Genomic DNA, 15619 nt, shown 5'->3' with positions numbered 1-15619 from the left:
GATGTTATTACGGCCATCATCAACATAGTTTAGATTTTTCGCGTCATCAATAATAGTTAATGAACTTTACCGCAAGATCAACAACAGCAGCATCCGAAACAATCCTACGACCGGTTTCGTCCTAATTAGGACTCATCAGGCTAGAATAGTCGCGAGAAACTGCTGTTGTAATCTAAACCAAGCGGGTTTAAGTACAAAGTACTGAAGCGACCGTTTGTGGATAAAGTTGAAAAAAATTGACACAGCTAAATCACTCACAGCCCAACGTCTCAGACATTGTCAGCTTATTGTGAGATTATAGTCTGCGCTCCTTTGATCAGTTTTAACCAGTAGTTATTACGGCCATGATCAACAGAGTTGAGATGTTTCGCGCCATTAATAATTGTAAAAACATAAGATTTGCAGAATTACAATAAGTAATTTAAAACAAAAGTTAAGTATAAATAGATAACTACACCATTTCCTTAATAAGCAACATCCTTTACGCTAGGAAAATATTATTCTTATAAAAATTTAAAAAAATACTAGTTAAATATTTGATGTATTCAATGCCTATAATAAGAACAACTTACATAGAATTAGCAGGTTTAGTAGTTTCAGCGTCAGGTTTAATAGGTGTATCAATTTCAGCGTCAGGTTTCATAGAAGAATCAGTTTCAGAGTCAGGTTTAATAGGAGTATCAATTTCAGCATCAGGTTTAATAGGAGTATCAATTTCAGCGTCAGGTTTAATAGGAGTATCAATTTCAGCGTCAGGTTTAATAGGAGTATCAATTTCAGCGTCAGGTTTAATAGGAGTATCAATTTCAGCGTCAGGTTTAACAGGAGTATCTATTTCTGCGTCAGGTTTAATAGGTGTATCAATTTCAGCGTCAGGTTTAATGGGAGTATCTACTTCAGCGTCAGGTTTAATAGGAGTATCTACTTCAGCGTCAGGTTTAACAGGAGTATCTATTTCTGCGTCAGGTTTAATAGGTGTATCAATTTCAGCGTCAGGTTTAATGGGAGTATCTATTCCAGCGTCAGGTTTAATAGGAGTATCAATTTCAGTGTCAGGTTTAATAGGTGTATCAATTTCAGCGTCAGGTTTAATAGGAGTATCTATTCCAGCGTCAGGTTTAATAGGAGTATCAATTTCAGTGTCAGGTTTAATAGGTGTATCAATTTCAGCGTCAGGTTTAATGGGAGTATCAATTTCAGCGTCAGGTTTAATGGGAGTATCTATTTCTGCGTCAGACTTAGCCGGAGTTGTAGTTTTAGTAGTCTCAGAAGAAGATTCAGTAGAAGTAGTAAGTTCAGAAGTAGTTTTAGTATAGTTCGGGCTTTTAGATGATTGTGAGTTGCCTACAATTAAACAAATAGTTTAACTTTTCTGAAGATAAACGTAACAAATTCAAAAAGGATAAAAGCATTAGTTTACAAATGACAAATTATAAGGTATATAGATACGTACCTTTCATATTTTCTTTTCCAATGTTAACGTTGATATTGTTTTCAATATTTATTGTGCTGTTGTCATTTTTGTCGGAATATCCTCCATATACAACACTCAATGACACTATGCCTGCTATTAAAACAAGTACTGCAATTGTAGTCCCGATTAAAAAAGGAGTTGATTTAATTACTTCTATTTTTATGCTTTCTTTCCTGGAGGACATCACAAAATAAAGCTGCACAATAAAGAGTCAATAAATATTTAAATTACTTAAATCAGTACGTTTTTGATGATAATTTTTTACTGAAAAGTGGTTTATGACGTTTTTCCAAAGCGTAAAAACCGAAGTATGTTAAATAAAGTATAATATCTAACTCATTAAACTTTATAAATTTATCGAAGAGGGAATAAGTAAGTATAAATTGTTATCTTTAAGTTAAAATTTTGTTTGTTGTTCACAATAAAAATAAAAATGAAAAAAAAAAGTTAAGTAGACAGGTAACGTCATAACCAACTTTATTCTCAAAAAAAATTCAAAATACTTTATGAGTTTTAAAGCATTTTGTTGAGCAGTATCAATTTTTTTGTGATGAGCGACTCAAAAGAAAGCACAAGAATAGAAGTCATTAAGTTGAAGCCTTTTTTAATCGGGGTTACAATTGCAGTGCTTGTTGTAATAGCAGGCATAGTGGCGTTGTCGTATGTTGCCGTAAATGGAGGAAATTTCAACAAAAATGACGGCAGCGCACCTCAAAACGGCATCAACGTTGAAAACGACATCAACGTTAACGTTGGAAAAGACAACTTAAATGGTATGTGACCGGTGCTTTGTACTGACTTGTTTGCTTAAACTTAAAATTTTAAGAGTTTTAGAAGTATTTAATAAAAATTCTGAGGTTCAGAAGCTAAACATTTTGTTTGTAGGTGATCCAAAACCATCTAAAGGTCAAAATTCTACTACTAACAAAGTCGGAGAAAATTCAACTGAAAAAACTATTGCTACCGATTCTGCAGTTGAGCCAGCTATTAATACTGAATCCGCTCCTGAATAAAATTCGTTAATAAGAATAGTTTTTGCTACATGTAGTTTGTACAAAAATAGTTTTTTTTTCACTTTAGCTGAATATTTTCTTAAAATAAGAATAAACTAAAATGTTCTTAATGTTTAAATAAAAGCTGTAAGTATTCATATATAAATATTATCTGTGGTTGTATAAAATATTTTTTTTATTTTAAAACAACTGATCTTTATAAGCAAACACATTTTTCAACTAAAAAAAGTTTCGCTGCCCACAAAGTATCAACAGCTTTGCTTTTCTGGATCATTAGAATTTCAGGTTCTTATCTCTGAGAACTGAATTTTCTTAGAACTTTAAACAAATACTGTCGTGCTCGGTTTACAGTACATTTAAGAGGTTTTATAAAGTATTACTTCGAAGGCTACACAACTTTATAACATAAATTATAAACAGTTGTTATTTTAGCCACTTAAGATATCTATATTTTGCATTGTATTGGGAACTTTGTATAAACAAATATAGAGAAAGAATTTTCCAGTCATAAAGTACTTAATATATATTTAACTTTGCTGTATAATTCTTACTAAAAAGAGTTATAAATTATTTCGTTAAAAGTTTTAACTTTACCTCATTGTGACGTTTCAATATTTTTGTAAAAACATTCTTCCATGTAAATTTTTTTAAACAACACTTTTGTTGATAAATAGTTTAAAAATGAGAAGAAGCCGACTATCAAAATATATTTCAGCTTTACTTTTATTTTTTGCCTTGCTAAAGTTCTTTTCACCCGGAGGATACGACGGTCTTCCGTTGGAGTTTAAAAACGACGTAAATAAAACTTCTAGTGTAAGTTTTGTTCTAACGCCATGGAAGTATATGGAAGAAAACAACTATTTCACAACATTTGTAGTCAAATCTGCAGTAAAACATGCGCACAAGAGAGCTTCTATCAGAAAAACGTGGGGATCTATTGATTCAATTGAGGAAAAAAAGTTAGGAGTTATTTTTCTGGTCGGAAGAACTTTAAACACAAAAGAGCAAAACTTGCTGGTGAAAGAAAACGAAATTTTTGGAGACATTCTGCAAAGCAACGTTTCTGACGAGTACAAGTCTCTGCCCAAGAAAGTCTTATCGGGCTTCAAGTTCTTGTCGGAACAAGGCGACTTGAGAACGACTTTTGTCGCCTCCACGGACGACGACTGCTTTGTCGACGTTCCGCACTTCCACGACCATTTCGCCACGGACCAGCCGTCGAAGCTGAACCGAGTCCACTGCGGCTTCGTTTACAACGACAAGGAAACTCCCATCAGGGACCCGAGGTCGAAATGGCACGTGCCAAAATCGATGTACTCCAAGGACAACTTTCCGCCGCTGTGCCACGGCGGGCTGGTTGTGATGAGCTTGAGGCACGTCAAGAAGCTGCACGAGACCTCGCTGCGCACCGAGTTCGGGGACTTCCCGCTGGAAGACGTGCTGATCTTCGGAATCATCAGGCAGAAGACGGAGGACCGGCTCGGAGACGATTCGTTCCGCGTGGCGCGCGTGAAAGCGAGAGGGAAGCTCGCGGGACGGAAGCTGGTTCAGCACCTTCACTTCAGTAACGACATTTCAAACGACATGCGCGAGAGATGGTTGGCTTCAGTGTCTTCGCTTGACTCAATGAAAATTAATTTTAAGACAAGAATTGATTATTTACCAAGTTAATATATTTAAAAGTAAACTTTTTTAAATAAAAAAAAAATCAAAAAAAAGTAAAGAGTTTGTATTTAATATAGATTAGTAATTTAAACACATAAGAAGTTTTATTTTGTTAAACAAATATTTTTACAGCTTTCAAATATATCAAAAATAAGATACAGAAATCTGCCGAAATTGTGTTCCATTTTTTTACACTTTCCACTGCGAGAAGGTTTACATAATACAGGAGTTTATTTTAACTCAGAAAAGTATAGTTTAGAGTTTGATGTTTTATAGTTCATTTTAAAACTAAAAACTTGAAAATAACAATTTTCTAGTTACTACTTCACACTTCGACTAATTTTTAAAGTTTCATGAGTTAGCTATTTTTCTTTATTTAGTATAATTCGCTTTAGAGAAACATCATAAACAAATTTGCTGTAAAAATATCATCAAAACGTGCTGACTTCAGCAATTAAAAGTGCTTTTTATTCGTGCTGCTTTATTTTGTGATGACAACCAAAAAGAAAGCATAAAAAATAGAATAATTACACAACTTATTTTACACATCATCAATTTACTATCACACAACTTGTAAATAAGTTGTATAAGGTTAGTATTGTAAGCTTTTTGAAATTAAAGTTACAAGACCAAATGCTTGTTTAGAAAGAAAAACATAGAAACAATTTATCAATCAATATTAAAAGATGCTACCTTACTTTTTCAAACACCAACATAATGTAATGAGACTGCTTAAAGTCAAAAAGAAGCATCATTTAAATCAAAAACCATAAACAAAATATATCTGACAATAAAAAACTGTAAAACATAAAAATCAGAGTTATATTTAGGTAAATAAATTACAGCTACTTTTCAGAAATAAGATAAAATATTGACTATTGAAATATGAACTAAGATGAAGTTTTAGAATAATTCATTCTTATCAACATAAATAGTACATTTTATAAGAACCAACCTCTGTTTTACTTTTTAATAATTATTTTGAAACAACAACATAAAGTTAGTTTTTCAAAGTGACGTAGCATAACTTCTCTTAAATAGCCTAAAACCAAATTTATTTTAACCTCGAAAAATATGCAAGCCAACAATGCGCATGAATGAAGTAACCTTTGTACAAAAAAAAAAGAAACAACACGTTGGATTAAGTTAAAGATTCGTACGAAATATTTAATCAAAAGTAATATATAAAATTAATTTCAAAGTTTAAGCTTTAAGGTTAAATAGAAACAGGATTCTTACCTAAAACAGTTCAAGCAAAAGCAGAAAACCACAGTAAAAATAAATGATTTTAAAAAGTGTATAGTATGCTTTGGATGAAGTGCAAAATTTGCACTCAAAAGTTTTAATGTCTAAAATTATAAAAAACTTGTTTTCTAATAAAATTATGTATTACTTCCGCTAACAAGTCAACTTCTGTAATTTTCAGGGTATTTTTCATCAAACTTGTCATTCTCAATCCTCAGGTACTCCATTGCCTCCACGCCCGTCATCGCCCCGCAACGCTCCTTCATCGACTTGTCGTTGGCCTTGAGAAACGGATTGTACTCAACCTCCTCCTCGATCGTGGTCGGCACGCAAGGCAGCCCCTCGCCCCTCCTCCCCAAGCACCACTCCAGCTTTTCGGCGGCCGTTTTGTTCCAATTTTGCACGTGCTTGGCGAAGCGCAGCGACCTGACCGAGTACTCGTGCCCGCAAAACACCCTGGTGCTTTTCGGCAAAACCGCCATTTTGCACACCAGCGCGTCGTACATCTGCGCCGCGCACCCCTCGCGAATGCCACCCGCTCCGCCCACGTGCAGCGCATCGCCCGTGAAAACGGCGGGAAACGCCTCCGACTTGATAAAGTACGACATGTGACCTGTCGTGTGGAACGGCGTCGCTATGGGAACGACGCGTAGCGCCCCGACGCGGAACCCGCTCCCGTCGACGGCGCGTCGGTTCGCTCCAGGAATCCTGTCGTCATTACCATAAACTTTCAGATGTTTCAATTGGTCGAGCAGCGCCTTGTTTCCGCTCGAGTGGTTTCGGTGGTGGTGGGTGGTGAGAATTGTCGTGAGGTTCACTTTCTCCTCACCGACCGCCTTCAGGATTTTCTCCGGGTCGACTGGGTCAACGGCAGCGGCGGCCTTGGATGCCGGGTCGATAACCAGGTACATGTAGCTGTCCCTGAGCGCCGGAATTATTTTCACTTTCATCTGCGGGGATTTTATTTCCGTGGCTTTCGAGTGCAGCAGGCGCTTAATCGATTTGGCACAAAAACTCATTTTTGTTTTATTTAATCAACGACAGTAGTTTACTTTGGTTGTTTTACGTTTTTTACAGCAACATAGAGATCAAAAAATTAAAACAAACAAAACACTTACAGACATACGAAGTAAAGTTACTTAAAATTAACTATAAACTTAAATAAATTCATTAAAGTTGCTTAGCAATTAAAATTTAAATTAAACGTATTATTTTTTAGGAGTTTTTCCTCAAAAATTGTTTTTTAACTTGCAAATATTAACAAGAAATCATTAAGAAATAAAGTTTATTTAGTAAACCGTAGTGCAGCTAGCTTTAGTTTAAAATTTGTGTAAAGATAAACTATATCTAGATTTTTAGTGCTGGTCTTTTTAACTATAGAACCATTATAGTTTCTCTGTAAGAGTACGTTTTAATGTACATCTTTAATTTTTAACTTTTATATCTAATTAATTTACACTTAAATGCAAAAGTGATACAAGTAAAATTAAAGTTTCTTTATCTTAAATCTTACAACAAAAGTTTATTTGTTACCAAGTATGAAACAGATATAAAATCACGTAAGTTACATGTTGGTTCTTACGCTGAGTTTCTTAAAATAGATATCTTCAATTTCGAATATTTTCAACTTTATTTGATTTAGATTTTAGAATATTTTGTCTTTAAAAGCTACGATGTACTAGGCTGCAAAACTTAACTAAATTAATACTAAATTAGTGGTAGTAAAAAAAAATTATACAAAATTTAGGCTTTTTTCTTGATTTTTTTTACAATTACTAAAATCTAATAAGATTTTAAGCTTAAAATTAAAATTTTTCGGAAGTTTATGGCTAAAAAAAACTTAAATGAACTTTTAAGTATGTTTTAGGTCTCGAAGAAACAAACTAGAAATAAAGAAAGTGGTTGGTGTGATCAAAACTTTTGAACTAAAAGCATTTTTACTAAGTTATTGCAAGGGCGTGTCTAGACTTTTTTCAGTAAGTTGCACACTTTTTTGTTTAATAACAGATTATTCTGATATACTTTAAAAATTTATATAGCTGTCTAAAACTTTTTCAGGTACATAAAAGTGTTTAAACTTTAAACAATTTGAAAATACTAATAAAACAGAGTGCTAAATCTTAATAAGTAATAAATTATAAGTAATAAATATAAACCTGAATTCTATTTCTATTGATAATTCTGGTAATTTTTATTGTGTGTAAAAAGAGACTTTTATAAAAAAACAAAACTATTATTAAACGACATATTAAAAAGTCTTTTCGATTAGCCATCATGTTATAAATAGTCTAACTAGATAGAATTCAAGTTTTTAGTCAGTTAACTCCAAAGATTGTAGTTATAAAGAAATTGCAAAATCTTTCAAAAGAATAGCAAACTCGTTGACATAATTTGCTTAGATTAAACAGATATGTATTTTATACGTATGCCTACCACCGCATGTAACATTGTGAAAATATTTAGTGTGGAACTTAACATTCCAATAAGCTATTTTTAAAATTTCACTCTAACTGACTAAAACCAATCTCTTATCTCACATGAATAGTCTTAGGAATAGCAAGTAACAATATAAATTGAACAAAAGTACAATTGATCAAGTCATACTAATGTTTTATTTATACTCTTCAATGATTAAAACAGCCTAAACTAGCTATACTTGAATAGTAATAAAGTACTCATAAGAGAAAGTATAGAATTAAAGCAAATAGACAGTGGATTTCAAAATAGCTACCTAGGCATAAAGCAATCATCTAAAAACATGCAAATAAAATCTTAGAAATTTCAAAATTATAAGTTCAAAAGAGTTGATTTATGATAATTGAAAACACTTTTCTATGGTGGAAACAAAGAATTCAAATAGTTCAACTTGTAGTTGCTTGGAGTTTTAATGCTTGTGATTGCTTAAAACTTTAAAATTACTCAAAACTATTGTTAAATATTGATACTAATAAACAATAAATCCAAACTTAGAAAAAAGTATCTATCTTTACAGATACAGTTATAATAGAAGAATACAACTTGTAACTGTTTAAAATTTCATCAGCCAAAAGTAAACAGTTATTTGTCCAAAGATGTTAATTTATTACAGCTTGAAAAAGTTGTGTAAGATGTGAACAAAGAATTCAAATAACTGTCAACATGTGATTGAAACTGTAAAATTACTTTTACTGTTTTTCAACACTATTGTTTCATAAGTTTGAATAGAAATATTGATACTAACTCCAAACTTCGAAATAAGTTTCTACATAAATAGTTACAGCTATAATAAGAAGAACATGTAACTCATTGAAATTTCAACAGACAGAGTTATCTGTCAAAAAATGTTGATAAAATACATATTGTTCAACAGACAAAATTATTTTGTTTAAAGAAGTTGATCGTATATCATCTAAAGCTTGCAACATGTACTAGCTCATTGATGTTTTTTTTTCAATTCATATTTTGTTTTTATAATTTATGCATTGTAAAAAAGAACAAGAAAAATGGCCAACTAAAAAGTATATATATAGTAGCCTAGATGTGCTTACAACACAAGGTTATCTAGAGCAGGGTTTCCCAAACTTTTTTGCAAATGGCCTCCTTTAAATAAATTGAAAAAGCAATGGCTCCCTTCAACAAGATTACTCATAAACTACCATAAAGTACACATAAGACCTTTTTTTTTTGCTCTTCGTCTGCATCTTAATAATATATAGTGTAAGTTTCTAAACACCATAAAATACACATAAGACTTTTTTTTTTTTTTTTTTCTGTTCATCTGCAACTCAAGAATATCTAGTGTAAGTTTCAGGTTATGGCCTCATGCCCCCCCCCTGTGGCTCCTTAACTGCTCATACCCCCCCCTCTTCCCCCTTTGCTGCTCGTGGCCCCCTGAGTATCTGTCATGGCCCACTTTAGAAAAACCCTGATCTAGAGAAATGATTCAATTGTGAAATAAATATTCTTCCAAAATATAATTTCATTGTTTGCATCACAAATAAAAACATCGTTTAGTTTATGCATGGTCATATAAACCCGCCTAAAATTTATGCAAATTTTCCCTTTTGATAGAAATTTTTAAAGCTTATACACCTTTTGATGGCTGGATTTTTTTTTTTTTGATCTTTTATGTAATTTTTTTTTTATTTACATTGTTTTATTTTAAAAACAAAAAATGTCACCATAAAACTTTCTTTAAATTGTGCACAACGTGTATTTGTAATAATAAAAGTATCATTCTTGTTTAAACTGTTTGGTAACTAAACTGAATAAAACCACTTTGAGTTTTTACGAGGTTTCTATTGAATTTACTCACACAATATTTTATAAAATAAACTTACAGTATTAAGAATGTTATTATAGTTCAGCTTTGTGAAATTTCGGAATAATATTTTAAATACTGATTTTATTAGAAAGAAAATAACAAGAATAGTTTTCAAAATTTAAGTAATTAAGTTTAAAACTGAATTCGGCTACAGCATACCTATTTTATTATCAACTAGTTACATGTTTCATCTTAATCTTTTATTTACTATAACAAATTAAAAAGTAAATCATATACTTTAGATGTTCTATCATAGTCATTACAGACTATCAGACGGTGGGAATTGGAACAGCTCGAAGAAGAGAGATGAAGTTGATTTCATGAACCTTGCGAACAATAATCAACTTTAAAACAATTATATTTGTCGACTTTGTTTTGAATATTTTTTGTTTAAAAACTTAAGAAACTTTTTATAGTTATTTATCACTACAGAAAAATTGCTTAAACGACTAGATTTTTAACGTTTTAGTTGTAAAATTTGTGTAAAACTTATATTTTTCATAAGAACTATATTCAACCGAAATTTAAATCAATTACGTATACTTTTCAATTTCAGTCGTTAAAAGTTAAATGAGTAAGAAGTACTAAGCAAGCAAACAAGTGCCTTATTACTATAGGTCATAAATGCAGTAATGTGACATTGTAGAAAAACATTGATTAAAAAGACTTTTTAGACTAATTCTATTCAGTATTAGTAATTAAAACTTTAATTTAACTGAATAGGCAAAACCAAGTGTTAAAATATGAAAAAAAAAGATAACTTTACAGAATGTCATTTTTCATGGTAAAAGTTGGCACTTTGAAATTTTTAAAAATTTTTATAATTTAAGCTAAAAAACATATAAAACTATTAGTACTGCCCACATTTTCACAGACATATTTTTTCAATTAATTGTCTTAAAACTTATCAGAATGTCTTTTTTAGACAATATCCTCAAACAAGTTGTTTTTGAACTTTAAAATGAAAAAAAAAATCAATGTTAAACAGTGATAAAATAATTGAATTTACAATATAGCAGCTTATATATAACTGTCAACATTATTTGAAGAAAAAATGTCCAGTTTGTGGTTTTGAAATTTTGAATACTAGATAACGCAGATGTCTTTAAAATAATCCCATTCAAGAAGATACCAGAAGTTGTGTAAGCAATTTTTTTGGTTCATTAAAATAAAGACCTCAAGCGATTTGAAGTAGATAAATCATCTAAAACTAATAACTAAAAATAGTAACATTTTCAAATAAAGTGAAATACTTTTTCTAAATTACTAAAATAAAATAACATTTAAATGCAATTAGTAAGGTATAAAATAAAAAGTTAAATTAATGTACTACTTTAACTATAAGTTACGTAAACTTCAAACTTTAATGCGTTTAAAGTTAAGTATTGTTCTTAAACGTGTTCTAAAAAACTAGGAATTAAGCTCAATTTTTCTATATCTGTTCATTTTTTACAACGACACTTAAGCTTATTTCAAGCATTATCGACGTGCCGCTTGTGAGTTTAAGCTGTTATCAAGTCGACAGAGATTTTTTAACCAAATTTTTTACTAACCCATTTTACTTATTCGCTGGTACGCAGCTTGCCGATCGCCTTGCACTGCACCTGGTAAATACATTGTTTAAAATGGTTGGTAGAAGTTTGTTTGCTGATCTTTCGAAACAACGTAAACGTATAATTGCTTTGAGCAAAACTATTAGTTCAATATTAGATGGATTTCACTTACTCGATCGGTAGAAATAAGTGAACCAAAAGTTTTAACCACTACAATAAACTTTGATAAAATTTTAACAAGAAAAAAACGGCCCTGGAGTAAAAATTTTAACTTAATATTATTTTCAAAAACCTTAATAATATAAAAAATTAAGCTTTGCAGCTGTTTTAAAATATTTTTTTTTTGTATAAAGTCATTTTTAACACGCGTTTATCATTTGTGTTTGTTCATTTAGCGTGTTTTAGATTAGTAATTGTTATTACTTATAAAAAATAGTTTGACTAAACTTCTATAGTTTTTTTTTTTTATTGCAAAATATCGTTACAGTATTAATAGTAATGACTTTTAGTAGTTAACCTGTTTTGTTATTATTTCTTACTCACTTAATTGTTAACGATTTTAATTAAAAAGTTTCAAGCGTTAACATTTTTGCGTTGATCTTATGAGTAGTATTTTTTAAAAGTTTTTGAAAAGTATGCATAAAAATAAGCTGTTTAGTTATTATTATATATACTTTTAGCACACTTTTGTTAGCTTTAGACATGTCTGATAAAGTAGAACTAAAAAATGCTACTGAGAAAAACAAAAGCGATCAGTTGCAAAAGTCAATCGAAAATTTATCAGACATAAAAGAAAACATAAAGTCAGAAGAACTTAACAGCGATGCTCGTGATAAAAACAAAGCAGAGGAAGTTACAAACCAGAAAACTACCAAAGTAACTACACAGAGTCCTATTAAAAAAACTTCTACCCCATCTTCTAAAAAAACTACTTCAGAAAATATTGATAACAATAAAACAGAACATAAACTAAATGAAGATATAAGCTGCGACGTCAAAGATAATATAAAAATAGTCTTGTCTCCCCCAACAAGCTCAGAAAGCAATTATAAAAATCAAAAACATAAAAATAGCAAAGAAAAAGAAAACCAGGTTGGTTTGAAAACCACGCAAAAAATACATGTTGAAGTTCATGAAAATGGCGGAGATAAAATAAAAAGCACAAACCCAATCAAAAAAGGTGTGAAAATGAAAAAAAATAGTTCTAAAGTATACTTTTTTTTTTAAACAATAATCTAATTTTATAATTTAGTTCAATTACTAACTATATTAATAAAACTTATCTAGTTTACAGTTTTTTAATAAAAAAATATTACAAAAGCACACATCGTTGAAACTGTATTAAAAATCTTGTTTCCTAATGTTGTTAAATTTGACAGACAATCTACATCCTGATAATTCTTCAAACACGTCGACATCAACGAGTAAAGATACTCTGGAGTTGATCAGTGAAATAAAAAACTCTGCGGCAATAGTTAAGGAAGCAAAAAAAAAATGCAAAGAAAGGAAACAAAAATCATCAAGGAACCGAGTACTTGGACAATCCAATAAAAGTTTTTTTTTACGTATAGTAAAGTTGAATACATAACAATCTTACATATAAATAATTTGTCGTAGTTAAGTTAAATTTATAATACAGAAAATTACTGAATTCTTTTTAACTGTTTTATAATTAAAACTTTTCTAACAAAATAATCCTTTAATTTTAGTTTGAATAATTAAACTGATTTTTGAAATTTTAAGATCTAACGAATTGAAAAATCTATTAGTTACAAAATTTTCATACGAACAAATTATATCAAAAAAATTCTAGCTAACTACTATTTGCTTGTCCAGTTAGGGAATAACAACAAAGTGAAAGGCGAAGTTCTGTTGAGAATTTTAAGAAAGAAAATCAGAAAGGAGAAAAGGGGCTGGGTGCGACAGTGGAAATTTTTAAGATGCGCCAATTTGTTCATCGTTATGGGCATCAACTCAATTCAAATAAGTTTCATGCGGTAAAATTGTAAAACTTTCTAAAAAACTATTGAACAGACTCCAACATAACAACTACTAACCCAAAAAAAAAGAGTTTAACCAAGCTTTTTCTTATTCTGTTTGAAATAAGATATCTCAAAACATGCTGAGAAAATTATACTGTTTTAGAAAGAGTCCAGTTTAAACTATTTTTATGAAAAATTTGTTTTGTTTGTAATGTATACTCATTTTAGTGTTACAGAATCTAAACTAGTTAATGATCTGAAATCAACGACTTTTAATTCGTTCTTTAGGTTTATTTATTGTTGATTTATCTTAAATTGTTATATTGTAAATATACATATATATATTAAAAAAATAAGTGTTGTTTTGAAAACCTACCTGTGTATTAGACATTTTCTTGGCAATCTAAAACTATGTAAGTAATAAAAAAGTTTTTAATAGAAATATAGACATAGATAATAATTAAAGTGAAAATTAATTTTTCTCTTTATTACAAGGTTTCGGTGGGAAATTTAGTCCGACCTTTTCAAATATAAAAAGTAGTAAAATGTACTCTACAATAGTGCTTATATTACGATAATTAATCTAATAAGCTTTATATTCAATACAAAAAACTGTATAGTAAAAGTGTACGAAAAACAAACAAAACATCATAACAAACTGGACAAAGTATCAAAATTTGTAAACAAATAGGATAATAAATTTTCTTTAACAATTTGAATTTATTCTAGGTCGTGGTTCATTCAGTAGGCTTACCTTATAATTGGGAAAGCTTACTTTCAACTACTCTTCCCGTGTTAGCTTCGTTGCTACTTTCATTTCAAGGCAAATTTAGGTGGGATGAAAAAGCTGAAGTTTCTAAACAAAGTCAGTTATTTACTAATTTATCAACCTAAAACTTACCATTTTTACATACATTTTTCTAGTTTAAGATAAAATAAGGCAAACTTAAAGCTTTCATTTCTATCAAAAATTTTATATTCTTTCGATTATATTTCGAACATTAATTTTATTTTCTATCTTTATAGTCAAAAGAACTTCTTGTTTTATTACTTAAGTCACCAGTATTCGAACGTTTTTTAAACTTGTTTGAAATTTAGAACAATCTTACTTTTTTAGGTGTAGAGTTTTATAAGAGAATGATGAAGCATATACATGCTCGAATTCGATTGGATGAAGTTGGAGCAAAAGTAGGTGACATTGTTGAGATTTGGAATCAAAGTCTTGTAGCTGAAATGAAAGAAATTCCACAAGCTATTTTTCCTTTATAACAATACTTAGAGCAGTTTTTTAAAATTTATATATGTGCATCTTTCAAAAATAGTTTTAAAACTCTATAGACTTTGTTTTAACATCTGTATTTTAAAGCACAATCTACATACCAGTTACTTTTAAATTTAGTAATCATTTTATAAACTTATTTGCTGCTTCCACTCATTTAGTATAAAAAAAAAATGTTTTTTAAGTATTCAAAATAAAAACTTTATGTACGAGGAGATATTTTCTTCAGTGGTCAATCTACTTTAGTTTTTGTTAATTATAGAACTAAAAAATTTTTAAGTAGTGTACCAAAAATGTGTTTTTGCAAACAAATTTTAGTAATATTTTGAAATAATTGGTTAACTACTATACTATAGTTTTATTAAGATTTTTATTATTAGAATAAGTACAAAAGTAACGTTGACTAACAGCTTTATTATGCTGCTATTTCGTTTAAACTTATGACTTTTTTTTAGGTGAAACAAAAACAAAAAAACCAAAGGAATATTAGTCTTTAAGTTATGCAAAACAGGTAATTACTGAGCAGTGCAACATTTTATTTGTCATTTTAATGTTACAGAGTTTGAAAGTTTACTTGTTTTAATAACATTCTTAAGTTATCAATCTAAAAGTTGAATGATACATATCATTTTATTACAACGCTTAATATTACCAGGAAATACACTTCAATTTTAGATTTTAATACTTTTTAACAATAAAGTTTAAAATAAAGTAAGTACAAGCTTTTAAGGAAAATAAAAAGTATCAAAATGCGACGCCACTGGTGTGTACGTACATGTATAAACACACTACATTCAAATATAAACTAGTTCAATTTCTTTATGGTTTTCATAAAAAACCCTGAGTAAGTATATCATAAGAAAGTTTATAAACATTTTAATTAGTTTTGCTTATAAGTTATTTTTATTTTGATAATTTGAAAAGCTTTGTGTACTAATTTTGTTTAAACTTTATTTTATTTGAATCTACAATTTCCCTGATATTAAGCTCTTTTGTCCGAGATAGCTTGGTCTTTTCCGTCAAAATAAACCACTTGTTATCTGGTATGTAATAATTTTTTATATAATAACTTAAATCAAACATAAAGCATGTTTATTTCGTTACC

The 15619-nt window shown here is 29.8% G+C and overlaps 1 protein-coding gene and 1 pseudogene across 1 annotated transcript; one reads left to right on the top strand and one right to left on the bottom strand.

Moving 5' to 3' along the window:
* Positions 1 to 1752: 1752 nt before the first annotated feature.
* On the top strand, positions 1753 to 4158 carry LOC145833260 (beta-1,3-galactosyltransferase 1-like). The gene is made up of 3 exons (XM_082940452.1): positions 1753 to 1757; positions 1994 to 2225; positions 3232 to 4158. Exons 1-3 carry the CDS (start codon positions 1753 to 1755, stop codon positions 4156 to 4158), a joined length of 1164 nt encoding a protein of 387 aa, XP_082796578.1.
* A 1400-nt stretch (positions 4159 to 5558) lies between these two features.
* LOC145833259 (hydroxyacylglutathione hydrolase, mitochondrial pseudogene) lies at positions 5559 to 6347 on the bottom strand (annotated as a pseudogene).
* Positions 6348 to 15619: the final 9272 nt, after the last annotated feature.

The sequence above is a fragment of the Thalia democratica genome, chromosome 4 (genome assembly GCF_965202585.1).
Source record: "Thalia democratica chromosome 4, ktThaDemo2.hap1.1, whole genome shotgun sequence".
In the NCBI taxonomy this organism is placed as follows: Eukaryota; Metazoa; Chordata; class Thaliacea; order Salpida; family Salpidae; genus Thalia; species Thalia democratica.
The sequence above is the reverse complement of the archived record's forward strand: the minus strand, read 5'-3'. Positions and strand labels throughout refer to the sequence as shown.